Below are 22,220 nucleotides of genomic sequence, written 5' to 3'. Positions count from 1 at the left end.
AAATGAGAAGATTCTTTTAAAAGGTTAAATGCTAATTTTGGCCTTAAACCCAGTATTTACTTATTTTTCTAAATGCCCAGTATCTGTCCACAGTGTATATGTAGCAATTATGCTTTTGGGAATGCAGGCAAATGTGTTGCACCCTTCTGGCACCCATGCAGGAGCTGTCACTAAAGGACTCAGATGTGAGGCCAGCCTTACCGTACCAGCTGTTAAATAAAGAGCATCAGCTGTGCCAGAGGGCTTGCAGTTTGGTGCAAATGTCAGTGCGTTAGTTTGCTATATAGGCTTGGGAAGTAACACCCAACAAATGTTTCACAGATAGGGACAAGCAAATACCACTTAGATGGAGAAACAACTTTGAATCCATCCTCTCTCAAATGGACAGTTAAAGATTTAAAAAAGCATAGAAAAGGCAAAAGCTTAAAAAAGTTCTCTAGCTTAAAAGCTGCATTATATATGACCCTCAAGAAGTTCTGACATTACGTCCTCAAGAATGAGCTTTGTCTTCTGGACCAGTAGTATTATTAATTGAGTTTGAACCTTTCTGAAAGTTAAGCTGTCTGGAAAGCACATGCAGGCAGGGTTTATTCACAGAGGCTAATTTTAGCCTGGGGAAGGCAGTCTTCCCTGACTCTCTTTCTCTCTAGTAAATGGGGAAGGAGGGGTTTCCTGACAGGGTGCTTACAAAGGCGTCTAAGCTGAACGATAGGAGGCTGGGGAGAAATATATATGGGGAGAAATTTATCTCTTTGCATACTTTCTTGATCTGTGAAAGGTTGGCCCTCTTTGTTATTAGGGCCTATCCTATGGGTGACTTGTGTGGGTGCATAATTTGGTGCATCAGTTCTGAAAGCAGAAGAGATTTGCATTCTGAAACCTCTCAGCAGTCTTTAAAATTACAATAGGGGCTATATGAGGTTTTGTTAATATGAATGAAGCTGGGCAGGATGCAGGAATATTAAGACCTGTCAATAAGAGTTGGATCTTGAACTTACAGCTTCCCAGCTTGTAGCTCTGTGCATCCTGAAGCTAACGCAGCATGATATTTCACACGGAAAAATGAGCAGAAGTCAGTAAAAGAAAATTCTGTAAAGGCAAATGTGAAGTGATCCTTGTAGGAGGGAAAAATAAGATGTCTGACTATTGATTCGGGAATACTGTGTAGGCAAGCAAAGTCATATAGAATAAGCTCTGGAACATACAGGAGAAGATATATTGAAAATAAATCAGCCACATCGAGCTGTCACAGAGAACAGATGCTGTACTGGTTGGAGTCAACAGAAGTAGCTGGTGAAGCAATTAAAACGATTAAGATGCTCAGCAGAATACTGGTTGGGGCTCAGAAACAGTGCTGAAGTAGTGTAAATAAACAAACTGAAGGGAGTTTGGGTGAAATTTTCTGAGCTGACGAAGAGGGTGGGACACAGAACATTTAAAGAAAGTGAAGATCGTTCTGTCAAAATGACTTTTACCTTGTATATAACACACAGAAGAGCATATGTGTTGTCCTGATTGCCTATAAATGACTCAGCCAACTCTTTGCCTGCAATTTGAATTGGGCTTAACCTATTTAGAGTTACTGGGAGTTAAATTATGACTATGTTATGCCCTAAATTACAGGCTGCAAATATCTGCACTGCTGAGCTGTGGACCTCCAAATGAGCTATGATGAAGATGCATTTTCTTCCCCCTGCATCCCCTTTGTTCTTCTCTCAGCTGCGTTGTGATGCAGACTACACCCCAACACACAGTGTTGCCAGCCACTAGTACAGCCCTATGCCCATTTGCTGGCAAGGATGAATATTGTACAAACATTCCTGCTTTCTGTCCTTGCTTTTTTCTGCATCACCACTAGAATCACAGTTTCAGAGAGGGAGCAGGAAGTGCCATTTTGCTTTGTGTGGCAAAGAGAAGTAGCAATCTAATAGTGATTTTTGATACAGATATAAAAATGGTATCCTCCTAATGAAGGTACAGCTATCCGGACAAAAATCATGTCAGTAACATATTCAGATGTTTTAAGGTGATGCCTTTAAAGCTGCAGCTTTCTCCATACATGTAAAATTCTAATTCTTTAGCGCTCTGTGGAGAAGTGCGCAGTCCCAGATGTTGGGTTGATCCAACCTCAGATGTAAAATGTCAGATAGTCTACCATAATAGCCAACAGTTATTGTATTGATATGAAGAAATTTATACAATGGTTTATCAGTACTTGCTACACAAGATTTCATTCTCAAAAAATCTTTCCATGTTTGAGAAATCATAGGGCAGTAATAGCATTTTCAGTGCATGTGTTTGAGCACAAAAAAAGTAATTTGAAATTACAAACCTGGAACACCTGTTGTCTAAGTAGGGTGATATGTCAAATTTAACATGCTTCTGGCTTCCATTCTCCCTGGGTTGGTTGTTTATACTTACTATTTTTTATACTTAGCCATTGGCTCTGACACTTCATTCCATCTCATTCTTTAGAATAAGAAGTGTGGCTCCTGGAATCTTTCTTGTAGGTCTTTACCATAGAGAAGTCCCTTACTCTCTATTTTTGTCCATTTCTTTCACTCTGTTTTTTTCGAGACTCCTAGGCCACTGGCATAGCCAGTGTTCATCCATTACTGATGAAGTAACTAGAAATCTTTCACAAAAATGGGAGCAAGATGGAGATATCTGTGTGCTACCTAGCTTTGCAACATGTGACCGAGACATCATGTCCATCTCAAGTTCAGAAGTGGCATGAAGAATGGTAGATAGCTTCTTTCCATTGAAAGGTGGCAATTAGCAAAATTAGATGGACATGTGAAACATTTCTATAATCCCTAATTTACAGTTTTACATTAAAATATATATATATATATATATGCTTTTGGTATTTCAGTTGTGCACCTTGTTTTGTCTCTCTTCTCTTTGTGCCAGTGTTTCAGACACAGGAAAAATGGAAGAAAAAGGAGAACAAAAAAAACCCCAGAAAGTCATTTAAATAAACTCAACACATAGACTGTTGCTTGAATCGTGATTCAGTCTTTTGTAAAACTCTACAGCATAAGATGCCGACAACTGTAGCACTTACAATTTTTGGTCAGGACTTGGTAGGGTCCCACAGAACAAGAGGCTTCTCTAGAGCAAGGGTTGCTGGGATTGTGCTCCAGAAACAGCTGTTCCCCCCGTCGGCTCCTTAAAAAGCCCTCTCTGAAGCCCTGACTGCTCTTCATTCATAAAAACGAGCAGCACAGCACCATGGTTATGTTTTTTTAATTGACGGCTTAGCTCTTCACCTTAGCTCGTTAGCTTTTCTGGCAATGGGAAAATAATCTTCCACTCAGAAGAATTTGACTTCTACAAAGTGAAAATTTTAGTAGTTCCCTTTGTACCGGGGTTATTCTCCTTCGGAAAATTTAAATGTTTAACTCTAGACTTGTGAACACTGTTGCACTCCTTCTAAAGAACAGTGCATCCGATTGTCTTTCAAGTTCTCCAGTGGTCTTTTAAGGCAACCATGTGGCATGAAGCAGTGATATGCAAAGGTATCTGAGCTAGCTCTGTAGCTAAACTGTACTGGTTTCTGGAAGTAAAACAGCTGATGTAGCTAAATGTGCCACTCAAACTTCCCTACAAGCTTCCCATCACAATGGTTTTGTGGGGTCACACTTGATATGTTAAAGTGAATATATTGTTTTGGGATCTGAGCTGGTTTGAGTCCCTTTGCAGAATAGTGTGTTGTGGCGTATACATGGAAACAGTATACATCACAGTGTTGTCACATACAATGCGTACCCTTGGGCTGAGCATAAAGTACAGATCACCTGATGGGAATTTGTGGAGGCCTCTCTCCTGTGATGCATGGTGCTCATTGAGGTGATCCTGCCAGCTTTTCTTTTCTGACTTGCTGTTACCAAAGAAGGTAAGTGGAGCCAGTGGAGGTTTTTTCCGCTTGCAATTCCTGTAACTAAGGAAATCAGTGAGAGAGCAGCTCAGCCACTTGCTGGGTTTTAGAGCTGGTCACTTGTTTGATCTGTAAATCTTGACAACTTAAATGATGTAAGTCTCCTCGGTTAAAAGTATTCACACTCCGTCCTTCAGCTCTGTTCCTTTGGGAGGCTCTGTGATGATCTGTATCTTGCTGGTACCTGGTGGCAGAAGACAGAGGTTTTAGGTGAAAGCAAAGGATTTAATAATTGGGGTGGCATAATGCTTTAGATAGCTGAAAGGTGTTCGTCAAAGCCCATTTCACTTTCATTCATCTTGCAGGAATTGCTCTTGGCTGTTGTGATGAAACATGCTTATACAATGAATGAGATTTCTTTTAAATACAGAAGAAAGGAGAAACGCACCCAGATTAGGGATTAGAGAACAGTGCAGTGGAGATCAGATTAATTTCTCTTTACCTGAATCACTTGTATGTTTGGCTCTCATTCCTTTGGAGACCAGAGAAATCCAAGTGCTGATTCCTTGCTAGTGTGAGATATAAAGTTGAGTTAACCTATCTGCTGTAGCTGCAAATCCTTAGAAGTCCTTGAATACAATAAGGAAAATTAACAGGCTACAATGGATTCATGCACCTCTCTTCTGATCTCGTTCTTTCATGCAATAGTTAAATACACTGAATTCCAACCATGTACCATATATTCCAGTTTCTAAAAAAAATTGAGCATTGAAAATTCCATTTACTCAGTGCAGTGCAGAGTCAGTGTTTTTCTCAGGACTTCTTCTAGGACTTTGAGTGATTGCATGGTACAAAACACCTTTGATAGTTTGTGATTTCTGTGTGCTAAGAAGCAGTAAGGGAAGAAAAAACAATCCCTGAGGAATTCTGCTTCTTTTCCTTTTGCCACACAGGAGGAATCAGTGCACAAATCAGCAAGTAGCAGCAGCATCTCCCCCTCACAAGTGGAAGACCCCTCTCAAGAAGGCACCAGCAGCAGAAAGAGTGAGTTTTGATGAGAGAGCCCAGTGGCTGCTTTTGCACACTTGTGTTGTCTTCTGTTCTATGAACTTTGTCTGAAGCGTTTATAGAAAGCTGAAGCTGAGTGTTGTTAATGGAATAAATCTCCAAAGCTGAACCCTAGAACCTGCTGAATAGGTCAAATGTGATTAACGATTGGAAGGCATTAGCCCCCACTATATGTGGGTATCTTTGTGAAACAGAAGGTTTCATACTTCATAGAATCATAGAATAGAATCATAGAATGGCTTGGGTTGGAAGGTACCTTAAAGATCACCTAGTTCCAACTCCCCTGCCATGGGCAGGGACACCTTCCACTAGACCAGGTTGCTCCAAGCCCCATCCAGCCTGGCCTTGAACACTTCCAGGGATGGGGCATCCACAGCCCCTCTGGGCAACCTGTCCCAGTGCCTCACCACCCTCACTTCCTTTCACCTAATCTAAATCTACCCTATTTCAGTTTAAAGCCATTACCCTTTGTCCTATACTTGAAGTTGATGTGGAACTGTAGAGGAGGCCACAAGTGAATGGGGGGTAGTTTACTATGCTCATCTCATAAAAGAATTTGTTGCTCCAGAAGCACATTCTAACCTAAGACCAGTTTAAATGTTTCCTGCATCTCTGTCACCATGGCAGTGGATGTACTTGTTTGAAAGACACATAGCAATCACCAGTATTTCTCATAAGTACTTACTGGGAAGAGGGGAAGATCTGTTCTGGTTTTTTCAGGCACAGTTATTGTAGGCTTTAATGTGTAAAAATATTTTTAATTTGTTTCGAAGTGTTTCAGTTTAACTCGAAAGGTTTTGTAATGAAACATGTAATCTGTGCGTGTATTTTCTGTGCACAATGGTGAAATAAGTAGAATAAGCCAATACCCTGAAACACTGAATTTATATACAATGGTAACTGGACAGTAGCGTGCCTATATTTGCTGGTTTTATGTGTATTCCTATTCTCTCAGTCTGGAAAATGTGATGAACGTGATACCTGTCTTGAAGATGCTCTGAGTATGGATGTGTAACTTCAGCCACCAATAGTGGGAATTCTAGCAAATCAGTAGCTGGTTTAAGTACTGAGCAATGTTATCCAACAGTCTGTCTTACAAGAACTAATTTATTTATACTGGTTGAATCTTTAGTGCCTCCAAAGTTCTTGCCCATATCATCTACACCACAGCCTGAGAGACGGCAGCCACCTCAGAGACGACACTCCATTGAAAAGGAGACGCCAACCAATGTGAGACAGTTCCTACCACCTTCAAAACAGAGCTCCAGATCACTTGTAAGTGGAGTGGGTGGTAGGAGAGAGAAAAAGAGGCAAGCTAAGAGTATAATGAAAATTAAAACTTGGCTTCAGTGTGATTAGAACTTGACTCAAAGAAAACTCCTCGATTCAGAAACAGCCCTTGGCTACTAAAGACATTTTGAAATCAAGATTTGAACTTTGTCTCTCTAGCATATTTATCCGAAATCCCAGGTACAGGTGCCTCAGAAAACATTTGCACTTTGATTAGGACTCTGGGTAAAGCCACGTGTCTTGATTTTATTTCAGAATGTTACCAAACCAGACGAACTTCACCTTACTGATTTTCCATTTGAATAGAGACAATTCCAGAGCAGTGGATCTATTTTGGGATTTGGGGGAATTTTTAGTTGTTGGAAGTAGTTTAGTTAATGGCTGAATGAATGGAATGGTTTCTTTTCTTCCCACCGTAAGAACTTGTGTAGTAATTGTTTATACATATGAAAGCTCTTTCAGTAGTTCAAATCAAGGTTTGTCTGTGTTGCTTTGTTGAAGTTACTGAGGCAAAAACCTGTATTATTGCTTGAAAAGAAAGTACAGTACATTTGATCAATTAGCTTTAATTGAGAGCTGTTTTCCAACAGAGTGTAAACAGCAAAGGGTATGAAGTCCTGGTTCGTTTATGCTGACATACTGATTAGTGATTTGTAATTTCATGCAGGATATGTTCCTCGTCTCTTTTCCTACCAGCAGGGTTTCGAAGTATGCCCCATGAGGTGCTGGTGAATAGAGAAATCTGTAAACACATCCTAGTTTTGAAAGGAAGGGAATATTCGCCCGCCCTGTCTTTTAGTGCACTGGTATTAATTGGCTTTGAAGACCGTTCTTGTTGGCCCAAGAGATGATGGCCAGGATCCAAACTTAGTAGATGATGAAGTTGAACAGTAACAAGAAAATAATCTCCAAATATTCCCACAACATGCTTCCTCCTCTTCTTTTCAGATGGTCTGCTGGATTTTGTTTATTATATCTTTGAACTGGAATGTAGTTCCTCATTCCAGGTGAAGGTCAGGTGGTAGCATGTTGATAAACGCACAACGCAAGCAGACTTCTTCTGCCAAAGTGAGCTTGGAGCAGAACATATTGCACTGGAACCAAGCTGGAGGGTTCCTTCAGCATGCATTTGAAGACACTGCCATATAAAATGGATTGCCATGTCATCGCCTGCTGCACTCACTCTGTGGGGAAGCACAAGCTTTATTTTCTGATAGGCCCAGAGTCATTCACAGACATTGTTTAAAGGGAGGAGGGGAGAAAGCATTATACGTTACACTGAGGCATTTGCTCCATCCCACTCTTAGTGTATCTAAATATGTTACATCATAATATTGATCTCATATGTATTTGAGGGGATCATGCAACTTAAAAATCTTATATATGAGGCCATTATTTTAAATAGGTCAAGCAAGTTCTTAACAGGGCCTTTTTGACCACATGTGTATTTTCCCTCTGTCAGTCTGTTCAGTGACATATGCCTAGAAATAAAACCGTTGCAGAAAAATGAATTCAGTTATTCCACTTGCCCTTAAAAATACTAAAAGAAAAGGGAGAAAAAGACATTAGATAAGTCAGGCTAATATGGGAACACATGGGAAGGGTTTTACTCGTTTCTTTTGTACTTGGGTTTTTTGGTTCGGTTTTGGTTTTTTTTAAAATCTTTAGAGAACTGTCACCTAGCTTGGTTTTGGCTATGAAGTGAGAAAGAAGGAAAATCAGTAGTGAAATGATGTTCTGTTAATAAGAACCTATTTTATTTGATGCCTAGAGAGCTAATTCTTTAACTTGGCAATAGTGCCCTCTAGGGTGTGACAGACAACTCCCACAATACTTTTGGTTTTAGTTTTGGTAGATGGTTTCTGATACGCTGGCGCTGGCCCAGTGCCACACTTTGGCTTATTGCAAGCCTTTCCTTCCCCGGAAAGACGCCAGCTTCTTTCTGTGGCTGCTCCAGATGCTGCATATGTGACATTGCCGTTCCCGGAGTGAACGCTTCTCAATAAGTGCAGAATATTATTTACTTTTTATTTGACTTCACACTTCTTCATCCCTTCCTCCAGGATTGATGGAGTTTCATTTCTTATCACCTGCTCCTGTGACTGCGGTTTCTCTCCAAGGTGAAAGAGGCCTCGTCAATAAATAGCCCTCAATGCCAGTGAAAACAGGCAGGGGTTTGCTACAGTCTCTTAGCAGGATTAGCAAGAAACTGGTCTGTCTTGCATACTAACAACGGTTTTGTGAACTGGCATCTCATCAGACAGAGGGAGTTAGACCTAAGTAGGTGGGGAGGGGAAACAGACTTGGAAAAATGCCAAACGTAGTCCTTTTGATATGTCACCCTACCAGCGCTACATGGAAAGGCAAGGCAGCTCAGTGATTTTTGGGGGGGTCAGCCTGGTGGTGTGCTCATTGTACTGAGCTGACTTGGTGCTTAATAAGTGAGATGAAGCCAGTGTCCTGAGATGTACATATTAATGCCTTTGTAGTCTGTTTGCTTTTTTAATTAGTATTATTATTATTACTATCATTATTATTTTTCATGACCCAGAGGACCAAAGCTAATGGTTTCGTTTATACACAGCATTCGCTTCTCTGCTTCCTATCTATTGTTCAGGTTCCTAGGATAACCAGTTTATTTCCAAGGATGACTTTCAGACCACTTTTTTCAACTGTGCAAACAGCTTCTCTGCTCAGCTCTCATCCCGTTGAAGCAGCCATGTGTGGGGTGGCAGGGGCTATGTACTATCTCTGTGAGAGAGCTTTTGCCAGCAGGTGGAAACCCGCAAAGGTTTGCCTCTTTTTGCTGGCTTTGGAAATCACCTTCACCAGCATGTTCCCTCCTAGGGGAGCACTTCCTAAGCTGTGGCAAGAATTAAAGCTCAGGCTGGGACATTGCACCTGATTGACATTGATTTCAATGTGTGTAGGATATTTGTGTGTCTTCAATCACCTCACGGGGAAAAGAAATCAGTTCTGAAAGGACAGCAAACTAAAAATGCAACATCACAAGATTATCAATGGGACAGACCTTAAGTGTTACAGCACATGAAGATCCTGCAGCAAAAATCCAGCAAAACTACTGTAACCCTTGGACTATGTTGAAAAGAATAAGGTTTTATGTTTCTAACAAGATACACTATGTAGAATGGAAGGGCATTTGCAATCTGTTTTACTTGAAAACCTACATATGGTTTTGTTCCTCAGCACACTTACGTATCAGAACTTGCAGAATAACTAATAGCTATGTACCAGGGAAGGCAAATCAACTAAAAAGAAAAACTGATTCATTTAGCCCTATGTAGAACTAAACATGAATAATTTAATGTTTTCCTTTATTTCCTTGTCTCAATCAGTAAGTGAAAGTGCAAAACCTGTTGCAGGAGAGTTTATAGTTGAGATATCCAGCTGACTTCTTAGAAACTTTTAGTCTCCAAAAGTAATGAGAGTTTAGAGTGCTTGATTAATTGTGAATTGCAGAATTTAGAGGCCAATCCGGCACTTGTTTGTATTGCAATTTACTGGGGCAGCTCATTTGAGTGCCTAGTGACATCCTTTAATGAGAAGTTTAACAAGGAATATATTAGTGTGAAAATGTGTTAGTCATAAGGTGCTATTAGGTGTGCATATGCTGACAATGACCTACAAAGCACTTTATTTCACATTATGGATATGTAATTCTTACTATCTGCTTTTCCTGAGTAAAAAAAAAAAATTACACATATACACCTTAAGCTATTACAGCGTATATAATAAGACCGCACAAAGTGTTAAGCCAGTTCTCATGAGGATCTTTGAAACTTCAAGTTCAAAATACTATTTTTAAGTAAGACTTTTTTTCCTTTAAAAGTAAGAATACTGACTTGTGTTTAATATTAAAATGAGCATTGAGTACAATTCTAGAAAATCAAGACCATTCAAACCACATTTTGTCTTTAGCATGTTCTGTTGTATGCAAGTGTTGCAGAGAGCTGAAGTTCTCTCACTTGGAGCTGCCTAACTTGAGTATAGATTATTGTTGGAAGTTTGAGCAATAACTCCAAAGCATCATTGTTTAATGAAGTTTAGCCAGTGCTTAGCGTAATTTTAATTAATTTCAGTGCCTTAGAGGTAGTATAGAAACAAAAGATATTCTTGTGTACTTATTTCTATTCCAAAAAGGGAAAAAAAATAATCAAGCTTTTTTCTGAAATCAGCATAATATTTATCGTTCATTTAATGTTGCATTAACATTTTGTTGTCCTTGTGTAACCTCTGGAATTAAAACATTAGCATTTAAACATGTGAACATTTTCTATGTTTCCCCTGTTGCCTGCTAGCTATTTCTATTTGCTTTAGTGATAATCATTTTTGATTGGTACAACAACAGGCCCACACTATTCCCCTAGTACCTGCTCTATACCTATAGCAGATCCGCAGGCTTTCTTCAAAGGAGCAATATTCCCCAACGTCATCGTTCTGTAAATTAAAGGAATGGGCGTTCATGAGGGGGAAGGAAGAGCTTCAAGTAAGAAATGTATTTCTAAAGGACTTAAAGCTCTGATTGATTACAAGCATTCAGTCAGCCTCGTTCACCTCGGACAGTTTCTCTCAGTCTCCCACGATGCAGAATCGAGGGGGTTTGCTGGCATTGTATGCATCACGCTTTCCCAGGCACTTCCTCTCCCGTCTCGCCCCAGCCTTCAGCCGGTGCCTTCTCCATAGCGAGGCAGTTGCTATGGGAAGAACCCAGAACGAAACGCTGAGAGCTGCTGGCTAGCTGTAAAGTTGCTTGTAAGGAACAGAAGTTATTTTGTTTGGGCTGTGCAGTTTTACACCTCAGAGCAAATTGCAGTTGCTTTTGATGTAGTTTGTTCTTTCCAGAAAACTAGTGATTCTATACCCCAAAGGTTTAGCCGGTACATCTAACAAAGTTAACTCAATTCTAGTCTTTTGTGGGGTACCTTAAACAGAGTGAAGTTTCTTTGTGTTCCCTTTCTAGATAGGTAAGACAACAGTTTTTAAAAATGTGGTGGTTCCTAAATGCTAATGTTTGCCAGGTCTGCAACGTAGAAAGATTTTCTTTTTAATCTAATGGAAAGACAGAACAGACCTCTGACTACATGGAAGTGGAGCATTTCACTACTAATCCAATTCATCACTTCAATTTGTAAACGAGATCTCCAACCTGTCAGCCACGTCTTTGTATCTGCTGGAGAAATTGCCTTCATTTATTCAGAGAGCATTACATGTCATTGTCATTGCCGCACAGTAGCCCCCTCTGGGCTGACTGAAAAGGTTCACTAAGCATAAAGCGATGGGAGTTCCCACAGAGGTTTCTGTCTTTCTGTTGGAAATGTATAATCAACTACAGGGCTGGATTACAAATTGGGTTGGTGCTTTTTATTCTCTGGTACCAAATTCAGGAGTTCTCTACTCAATATTCTCCTAAATGCTGTAATACAGAGCAGATGCAAAATTTCGTAAGTGGGAAGTCATGGTGTTAGTATCTATTTGAGTCTTTTCCATTAATAATTCAACATTGGGTAACCAGTTCTCCTGCTTTATATTTGAAGAATATTCTGTAAAGCTTAAATTGCTGCTGTTACTTTCCTGGGGCAGAAAGGAGAACTTTTCTGCCTAAACTGACGTAACTTTTTGTAGTCTTGGTGGGATTCTGATCATGTGAGCACCAAGATGTGGTACCACTGAATAAGAATTTCTGCTAGAATGGGCTACTAACAACTTTCCATGGCCACTCTGGGCATCACAAAGCCTCAGAGAAATTGTGTGTCTTTAAACCGTATACTTAAAAGTAATGCCATCTGCCAAATTACCTTTTCCCTTTCAAATTATAAACCTGAACATTGACTGGTTTGAAACAAATCTTCCTAATAACAGACAAACGGAGAGAAGGGTCAAGTGGTCTGAGGAGGAAAGATGAAGAAAACTGTCCTTGTTGTGAAGGCTGAACACCAGACCATTTAGATCACACTTACGCAGTCTCCAGCGGTTTGGAACTCATGTGATGCCCATGAATGAGCCAGTGCTATTCCAGTTTGAAGGGAGAAACCCTCTATTTCTGGAGTGACTAACCAGGTGGCTGGTTGTTTAGGTTGAAGTCTGGAAGAAGCCATTTGGCTTTGAAATAATACAGGTTTTTTGGCTTCCAGGAGGAGTTCTGTTACCCGGTGGAATGTCTGGCTCTGACGGTGGAGGAGGTCATGCACATCCGTCAGGTGCTGGTGAAGGCGGAGCTGGAAAAGTACCAGCAATATAAAGATGTCTACACTGCTCTCAAGAAAGGAAAGGTAGGGCTGAGTCTGTGGAGGCTCCAAAGCTTATTGAGGGAGGCTGGTCACACAAGCCTCCCAGATACACATTTGTTTCTTACCCTGTGTTGGAGAGAAAGAAGAGCTATCCACCAAATATCCCCCTAAATGTATAACACATGGGTCAGCTTCCTTGAATTATGGGCAGAAACATCAAAACTTTTCATGGAAATACCATATTTGTTTAGATTGTCTATAAAAATGCAGTAGCATTTGCAATTACCAGAGCATATCTGCATGGGTATGTTTTAAACTTCACTGAATGAAGAGATTTCTGTCCCTGTGCCTTCTGCAGTATTGCTTAGCATTTCTATTCCAGAAAATAGAATTACAGATAACAGTAGGAAACTACAACAAGTTTTTCATATTAACCTTTACTGTCAAGCAAAGAGGGAATGAAAGCCTTCAGAGAAGTCGGACAACATGTGACCCCAGAAGGAGGTTTAATATTAGAGAACCCATTAACTAATGCATTTTTTTTTCTGTAAACTGCAGATTGGGAATTGGTATTTACCAGCAGAAGCAGTGTCCTTTTCTCTCACTTCTGACTTGTGCTTCCTGAACACCTCCAGCAAGTGCATTTTGACTTCACAGTGTATTTTACCTACAGGCCTACCTGTGTCTAGTATGCAGATTTAATTTAAAGACTTAATACATTTAAGGTGGAGGAACAAGAATCTGAAAATGTCATTCATTAGATTCAGCTGTTGCCTATTGTCATGACATATAAAGCTTAGTAATGAGCTTTTATCATATCTCAAAGTAATCTGATGTTTTCATTAATTTACCCTACTATTAAAACTCTTCACATTTATTTCTAGCCAAATTTATCTAGCCTCACCTGAGTCTCTGGATCTCAGTATGTCATCTTTTGTTTGACTGCAGAACTTTCACTGTTCAATGCCTTTCCTTCCTAGAAATGTTCTTAAGCTGTGATCCCTACCTCCTTTGAGTAAACTGAATAGTTGGGATTTATTATCCCACTATAAAGCAGGTTTTCCTCAAGTGAGATTGCTATAATAGCTCTTTCCTGCACCTCCTCTAGTTTTCAGGAATGTAGGATTGGAAGAAAATCATCAAATGTTATCACAGGCAAAAACTTTGTGTCCCAGAACCAGACCCAGATGGTTAGGAACCATTTCCAGCCTAAATGTATTCACGGCTGAATTTATGCCCATTTGTTCTTGTGTTCTTCGGCTGTAACAGCTGCCCTTCCTTAATGCTGTTACTCTTACTTTCCTGGTGCTTGTTTTTGTAGTAATGATATAAACATCAGAGAGGGAGAAGTAAAAATAAGTTAGTTAATAACTGGCAAGTATTTAATTTAGGTAAAAACTTAAAGGAGTATTTCTAAATATACGAAGATACGATTCTGGACCATTCCTTTCAGTATCATCTTGGAAGTATGGACCCCCGAACTGGATGTAGTACTGTAACTGTGGTCTCGCTGATAGCAACTGATAGATTAAGTCATTACTGTGTAGGACTTTGCCTAATGTTGTGGACTCCTCTGTTCTTCTTTTAGCTCTGCTTTTGCTGTCGAACAAGAAGGTTTTCTTTCTTTACCTGGTCTTACACTTGTCAGTTCTGTAAGAGGTAAATATTTAATATCTGTTAATAAATGAATACCGTTCCAGAGGGAAAAATGCTGATTTATACATTAGAAACCCTCAAATGTTTCTGCTGCATACTGTTGGGTTTTTACTTCTGTAACAGTCGATGTTAAAAAAACTTTGTGCAAAACCAGTTCCTTCCTAAGTGACAGAATTGCTTCCTTGGACTGAAACTCTTGGCTAAAAGGGAGAGAAACACTCATTTGCTCTTTTATGCTCACGGGAGAGTGAGATGGAATTCACTCAGACTCCCCAGTCAACAGTTCCATAATCTCTGTTGTTGGGGAAAACATTTGAAGGCAATTTACCTTTTGGATTATTTTTGGAGTATTAGTGGGGGAAGAAGGGAAAAGGAAAAGGAATCATTTGCAGGAAAAATGAAAAATTTTAAGTTGAACAGTGAGACAGTAATTCTGAAGATCTATGGAATCACTGACTTATTGTCTCACTTATCAAAGGAGGTTTCTTTAGATGAAAACCAGTTTTGGGGTTTTTTTTTTTTCTATTTTTTAATTTAGTTGTAGTTCTTTAGCATTTCTCCTTGCTTTTGGCTCCATGTTCTGGTTGAAGTTATTAAAGTTATTGCATTGAAGAAGCTTTAAAAGTAAAAATGTTTGTTTAAGGGGAGGATGGGGGAGGATTCTAACTCCTGAAAACACTTATCCCTTATTCTTGATTTAAATGTAATTTTTCCCAATGAAATGATTCATGCTTTTGCTTTCTTACACAGGCCTGTATGCTCACAGTGTTGCAAAAAAGTAAGTAAGTAAACTTATGGTTAGATCCTTTCTAAAAAGCTGTAATCTTTGTAATGATACTGCATGTTCCTTCTGCTATTCTCAACAGATGCGGTTGCCATCGAAGCCATATTCTACTCTCCCCATCTTCTCACTGGGACCTTCAACCTTACAAAGAGGAGAAAGCTTTATGAGGCCAGAGAAACCCTCTACCAGTCATCACCATTCACTGCGGAGCATGTCCAGGTGAGAAACAACCCTAGCTCACTTGTGTCTATTGCAAATGCTTCCTAAGCATTTCATATTGAGTTATCAATCATTACAAAGATGCTGCCTACCTGTTTTGTCATTGTCAATGTCTCTAATGCTTGTAGTAACTTTTCTGAAGCCTGAAAATCCATGTCTCTTCCACTCATTGCTTTGATTTACAGAAATAGCAAAACTAACAGCATGTCTTAAACCTTTTTCACATTACACGGGAAAAATAATATGAGTCTGGGACAACTGTATTTCTGTAGCACCTCTGCAAAAATATCCTTAGCATATCCTCTTCTGGTGTGAATAGACTTTCCAGAGAGAAATCTCACAGGCTAGAATCACTCACTGAATGGGATTTCAATGATGTCTTGCACAGATTTATCTTTTTTCCCCCTAATTTTTCTAATTCTAATTTTCACTTTTTTTTTTTTCACTTTGATATTATGAAGTTACATACTGGTTTTATATCTTACACACAGATGGTTGTCAAAGCTAATCCAAGAAATTAAAAGATAAAAGAAATGCTCCTTTTTGAGGGAATCTACAGTATAACCCCTCTGCATAATTCACTAGCGCTATGATGTTGTGTCAAATTAGCCAAACACATCATCTATTTATAGTTATTAGTAAGATTGTTTTTGTCAAGGAAAATGCCCTCGGTTAGTCACCCTGCAATCTTGCTGAACCAGGCAGAAGCTGTCCTCTCCGGTGTTTGGTCTCCTGGTGTCATTTTTGGGACAGAAGAAAGGAAGATTTAAAGCAAGACTGTTCCGATGTGCTGTTTCCTGAAGGTGTCCCTTGGGGCCCACTGCCGTGGAGCTAAACAATGTGACAGGTCCTGTTCTTTTGCCTTTCAGGTTGACCTCAAGGTCCAAATCTGTGGATAAGTCACATGAAGAGTTTCCCAAAGAATTGATGGAGGACTGGAGCACGATGGAGGTGTGTGTGGACTGCAAGAAGTTTATTTCAGAAATCATCAATTCAAGCCGGCGCAGCCTATCTCTGGCCAACAAGCGAGCCAGGTTAAAAAGGAAAACGCAGTCCTTCTACATGTCGTCTCCGGGAACCTCTGAATACTGCCCCTCTGAAAGGACTATCAATGAGATCTGAGCCGTGTGCCTTTTTCTTTGCTTTTGTCTTCATGAGGTCATCATCCATGAGCAAGGTCACTGAAACTGGATTATCATTCTGTTGCTTCGTTTCACTTGACTGGCTTGAATTTGCGTTAGGTCACAGGATTTCCTACTCCAATGGTTCCCAGAGACACAACGCTATGTTTAGATCTGTGCAGAATGATACGCAACGGGTCAGCTGCTCGCACTGGAAGAAAATCAATGGTTTGAAATTGTTGCCTCTTTTGTATGTGTGCATTGAAACTCGAAAGCCTTTTCTTGCTTTCAATCTTTTTTTAACCATGCTTTGAATCATTTTTCAGGAGATGAGCTGAAAACAGATGTTTAATGGAGAACCAAATCTAACCAAGTGTCCGTGTTAGCACAGTAGCAAACAGTAAGTCATATTGGCATTACCGCCCTAGTAATGCTCATGTCCTAGTTGAAACAGCAAAGGGTCGTATCGCACACCAGACACCAAGTGTGAGCGACTGTGGTCAAAACCATCTTTCGTTGAACTGTTTCGGTTGCTCTGAGGTCAGGGTTCAGCACCAGACTCTACAATGTCTGTGTCCTAGGGCAAAATACACGACGAAGTTCTTCGCCCGTGTGGTTGGCCATTCCCCTGAGCTGCTGTACTTTTTAAACCTTAGCGTACTTCTAAATGTCTCCTGAGCAGGTTTTAGTAGTTTACTTTCTATCTTGAATGTATAATGATGACTACTAGTAGCAGTGAATTTTAGTGGTAGACAGAGTTGTACAGTTTATGGGGAGGATGGGAAATAAGGGAGGCTTCTAATTTTAACTGAATACCTGTAAAGTTGTTCTAGTGGTTACACAGAGAAAATAGTGGGTAAGGTGTACATTTGTATTATAATGGAGCACACAAATACTGCTATAGTTATGTCTGACAGCATATCCAGTGATAACCCCATTTTTTCTGGGGTTTATAGCTTGGCTGTAAAAAGTCATGTTCTGCTGAAATTTGGGACAGTGCTGTCTCAGATTGGAAGCAATCTCTCTTTTTTTTTTTTCCTTTTTTTTTTTCATTCTTTTTCCCTTTTTAATTCACTCATGGAAGAGTGCTAGACTAGTTGTTTAGAAGTTCCAACAATGTTACAATGTTGACTGACATCTCATGCTTTTTTGCACTTTTTTTTATATTCAAAATACTTTTTTTAAATTCAGGCATAGCCAGAGTTTAGTCAATAATTTGGGGCCAGATCATTTTGGTATTTAAAAACAAGCTAACATAGCCAAGTTATTAATACTTGAAAATCAACTACTGTAACTTTTTCATAAATTTTTTTAATACCCTGAGGCATATTTAATATCTATATAGCAGTGTATTATAGAATGACATAGCAGAAAAGTTTCAGATCTATTTATTAACATTTCTATACTTCGGATTAATGAGAGATACCTCAGAACTGCTCCAAAGTAGCTGGGACTGGATTTCCGTAACCTGATTTTAAAGATGTGTTAATCAAAACAGATTCTCCTGTCCAAATCTCATGCACCGAAAAGCCCAAGAGAAGGCAGACTGCCCTGCCAGCCCTGGTGGTGCACGGTGTGGAGGCTGTGGGGCCCCGGGAGTGGTTGGCTCCCCTTCGGTAGCTCGGCTCCAGTTCCACTGTGGGCTGCCTCTTGCTGCCCCGGGGAACAAGACTTCCCCTTCAAAGTGTATTTGCACGTTACATTGCAGCCTTTGGAGCAGCCACTCATATCGTATCTTTTAAGTTGATTTAAAAAGCACACGCAAAAGTCCCTTACACCTCCCTAGGGACTCGTCCATCCTTCTTTTTCTTTAAACGCCCCCTTGGAAAATGAGAATTTTTGCATATGCAGGGCTTATTGAAATAATGTTTTTAATTTTTTTCTGAACCAATGCTAACAGGAGAATCAGGGCAGGTGTTATGGCCCTCTCCTCGGGGTACCTCTGGACAAGTGTCTTGCATGTTCAGGCACTTGAAGTACTGGCGTGAGATAAGGATGCAGGATTGCAGGAGGTGAGCAGCACAGACAGGCTTATTTGAAAGCTCTGCTCTCGCTGGAAGGGGTCGCCTGATCTCAGTCACATCAGCACTTTTTCTTGTTTCTGTGCCAAAACCAGGCCGTGTGTTTGCTGCACAGTACATCAGGAAAACTAGGCTGAAAGAAATGCAGGAAATCTCACTTTGCATCTCCCCTGTTGTTGTTCTTACCGTTTTCTCCTGGAAATGCCCCAGCCACACGTTACAATTGCTCAATCCTCTTCCCTGGCATCCTCAAGCCACCGAGGTGCAGGGGATCCAGCACGTTTATTCTCCCCTTTGAGAGGGATTTGGGACGTTGCAGAGTAGGCAGGATCAAGGACTAAGTAAAACCCGAGCGTGCGAAGGGAAACGAGTCCCTCACAGCACGCCTGTGCCCCCCTCCGCCTGGGGAGCGTCCGGGGCGGCTCTGGGGAAGTGGCGGAGCCTCGCCATGCAGACTTTGCCTTCCCGGGATGCCCAGCAGCCCTTGGCTCGGGCCGGACTCTGCTGCGCTGGGCAGGGCGCAAACACCGAACAACGACGCAGTGGTTGTACAAACTGCTCCGTGTTGCTCACCCAGAGCTGCCGTGGGGCAGGGCCTGGATAACCTCCCTTTTTCTCTGGGAAACCCCCCCCCCGGGCTGCTGACACACGCTGTGGCAAGCTCCAGAAAATGTGGTGCGGAGGGCTGCCTCTCCCCTTCCCTCCCATCCCTTCCTCTCTGGCACGGTTTCTCGGCATTATCCTGGCATTTCGTTCCACAAAAGAAAAAGCAGCGGGTTGGTTTCTCACGCGAAGCCTCAGGAGTTCAGCTCACTGGTTGCCTGCCTCTCTGCGGAGTGGGCTATTTTTAGCTTTCCATCTCGCTGCTTGCGCTAGCATCCCAAATCCACTGCAGCCATCTGCCTGCATACCCTGCAGTGCCGCCCAGCATGTCCTATTTACGGTCTGAACTTCACATTAGCATCAGAGGATGAAATCAGAAGCTTGTAAATATGTGTAATATATTTATTAATATTTAGGAAGTCTCCATCAATCATGCAATGGGAATTGACTTTCCCATGATGTTTTAAAATGGAAATGAGTCTTATTTATCTGTGTGTTGGCTATTATCTTTATTAGAGTTAAGGCTTTCAGCCCCCCTAATAACAGTTTGCACTCCATAGGCATTTTAGAGTGAATTACTGCTGAAAAGAATGCGGGACTAGCACAGTGAGCTCCCTTCCACGAATTTTTAAATTTATTTTTTTTTTAGATTTATTAATATGCCCAAGGTCTGTTTAAATATAACATAGGAGACCCAAGGAGTTAAAAATGCCACCAGCAGCATCCGTCTTGCTAGTTTGTTTGTGAACCTGGTTGTGGAGAATTCAAAACCAGCTCTGCCTCACGGCGGCGATGGGGGAAGCGAGCAGGCCTTTGCTGCAGCTCTCGAACGCGACCTTTCCAATGCTCACGGTGACAGTAGTGCTTCGGGGGTTTGTTGTTTTTTTCCCTTTCCCCATTACTTCCTTTATAGAGGGAGGGGTATTACCTGGCGAAAATAAAATGCCTTTCCATTATAGCCCCTGTCTGTGTTAATTATTCATGTGGAAGCTGATTTAAAGGTTCTGTCTCTCTTCTTTTCCATGCTTTTCTAGTTTTGTAAGATCAGTCAGACATTTCTTTTGGCAAAGAATTGTTAATGAAAACGATTAACAGCTGAACGCTGGCTGGGCTGCATGAAGGGATGGAAACATGTTGAAGTACTCTTAGAATAGCAATAAAACTGCTTGTGTAACGCCAGTGATGCAATTAGCACCTACTCATCGCTTGCAGCCAGCTCCCTCTGTTACCAGGGTGTTGCTACTTTCCACACCAACGGTCTGTAGCTGAGGCATGCTTGTCCTCCTCATAGTCCAGGCTTTGGGAAATCTCCCTCCCTCATCTTCTGGAGAGAAGTGCTGGCAGTCTTTTGGAGAGGTTTTTGATCGATTGTTTTTAAACCAGAAGTGGAGAGAACATTTTTATCACAACTATTAAGTTGTTCTCTGTTCTCTTTCAAGCTCCCTTTTTCCCCAGGGAAGTTCAGCATCAGCTTCCACGGTTAGTTAATGGCTGCATGCTCTATAGGTTAAAACTAATTTAGAAGGTCCAACTTTAGACTCCCAATTGCTACCTTCATGCTTTACCTCATCCAGCAGCTCTGTACACCTATTAGGAATGTTTCTTATGAGCTCAGTCTCATCTGTAAAACAGTGACAGCACACAGGCATGAGGGAAGAGTGCTGTGACTGTACGCTCTGGTGCTACCGCATACAGATTATGTTAATGTTACCATAAAATTTTACAGTATTTCCATGTTGGTAACTTGGAGCTGCTCTGGTTTATTTCTTCTTCTTTTGTATGTATGTATCTTAAGGCCAATCTGAGAATGTTTATGAATATTGATTCCAGCTATAAAGATCTGTTTTGTTGTTTCTGTCTGATTTTTACTACTGTGTTTCAGATTTTTTGGGTACCTATTGACCAAAGTTTCCTGGTAGGAGAACCACAAGGGAGGGGCACTAGCTCAGTCTGACGTGATACACAAAGACACAGAACCCGTTTCCTGACACGTAAGTGTAAGTTCACGAGCATTGTCCTCACAGCAGCTCGATCCAGTCCAGCGCCGCAGTCCCCTCCCGCTGGGAGAGCTGGTGCCAGCTACCATGTGCAAGGGGTGGGGGCTGAGCGGCACCCACGAGCTCCAGCAGCCCCAAGCAGAGGGAGCTCACCGCCCTTCCCTTCGTTCTCGGCTTGACGTTGAAAAATCCCAGAGCTGCTCTTGTTGCTCTGTTGAGCTGGTGCAAGCTGCGAGCCTTCCCGTGCCCCAGGGTTCCCGTCTGCAAAAACGGGGACTACAAAGTGGTTACAACCATTGAAAGAACTTTGAGAGCTGCTGACAAGAGAGAGGAGTGCTCAGGGTCAGAGCTAACAGGATCCTGCACTGCGAGTTTCCATCAGCAGTCGGTACTTGAAAGCAGTTAGCACCGCGTCCAGGTGCACTGAACTGCAGATAGTTGAAACTTTACAACACTTTGGCAAGCAAAGATTTGTGAATGAATTTTACCATGGTAGTCCGCACTCAACAAATATCATAGGGCATAATCAGGAGACGGAGCTAAATAGTTATCAAGTAGACACAGCAAATTTTATGTGGCGGTAGCTTTGCTCGTTTATTTGCACTCAACTGCAATTCAGTTACTTTTGGGTTTCTCCTCTGGTCGGGCTGTTTTGCATTGGCAGTGCCTGGCTGAACTGGGTGTCGGATACACAGGCAGCCTGGGCTCTGTGTCCTGAAATAACGACAGAAGCTGCTGCAGTCTACAAAGGTCGTCGAGACATTTTTTGTAGAACAGTTCTAGAGGAAGCCAGTTGGAATGGACCTTTCTATAGCTAATAAAAAGTAGATTTTTAAGCAGATAGTCTTTCAAGGTGCCAGGCTCCTTAATCTACAGTCACAGCTGGAAAAGACCTGTTTGATTATTAATCCATTTGATTAAAAAAACGCTGCAAGTACAAAAAGGTGAGCATCCACTATGAAAAAAATACGTTCTTGGTGCCTCCCTTGCAGTTGTAGTGTTTACATTAAGCTACGGGTCCTCCCTGCATTTCTCTAACCAGAGTCAGGTCAGCACTTAACAGTGGGAGCCAGCAAAGCTTTGGGTTTTGCAGGACAGGCTCTAGGCCAAACATTGCAGTGTGGAATTGCCAAACTGGATTTCAGGGGCTGCTATATCTAGAATTAAAGGACATGGGCGTGAACTGATGCAACTTCTGCAGGAGGTTGGCTTCCAAAGTTTGGTGGAAATAAGCACCAGTTAAGTTGACGTGTATATATAGAGAGGCTGCGTTCTCGTGGCCCAGCTTCCAGGACAAGCAGAGGCCAAGGCCCAGCTTTGGCTTAGACATTTA

General features: G+C 41.3%; 1 protein-coding gene across 5 annotated transcripts in view; it reads left to right on the top strand.

Annotated features, from left to right (window-relative positions):
• SPIRE1 (spire type actin nucleation factor 1) overlaps positions 1-20,752 on the top strand; it is a 133,764-nt gene extending 113,012 nt beyond the window's left edge. For 2 of the 5 annotated variants that reach the window (XM_041123176.1, XM_041123177.1), the window contains 8 exons: positions 4,834-4,924; positions 6,081-6,223; positions 8,856-9,029; positions 12,391-12,528; positions 14,075-14,145; positions 14,893-14,920; positions 15,009-15,145; positions 16,015-20,752. In XM_041123176.1, coding sequence (XP_040979110.1) covers positions 4,834-4,924; positions 6,081-6,223; positions 8,856-9,029; positions 12,391-12,528; positions 14,075-14,145; positions 14,893-14,920; positions 15,009-15,145; positions 16,015-16,267 — 1,035 coding nt within the window. In that variant the 3' untranslated portion in view covers positions 16,268-20,752. Of the gene's footprint in view, positions 1-4,833; positions 4,925-6,080; positions 6,224-8,855; positions 9,030-12,390; positions 12,529-14,074; positions 14,146-14,892; positions 14,925-15,008; positions 15,146-16,014 lie in introns of all 5 variants that reach the window. The other 3 variants (XM_041123178.1, XM_030011831.2, XM_041123179.1) reach the window with 2 other exon arrangements.
• The last annotated feature ends 1,468 nt before the right edge of the window (positions 20,753-22,220 follow it).

Source organism: Aquila chrysaetos, chromosome 4 (genome assembly GCF_900496995.4).
Source record: "Aquila chrysaetos chrysaetos chromosome 4, bAquChr1.4, whole genome shotgun sequence".
NCBI lineage: Eukaryota > Metazoa > Chordata > Aves > Accipitriformes > Accipitridae > Aquila > Aquila chrysaetos.
Note: the sequence above shows the minus strand (reverse complement) of the source record. Positions and strands in the feature narration are given on the sequence as shown.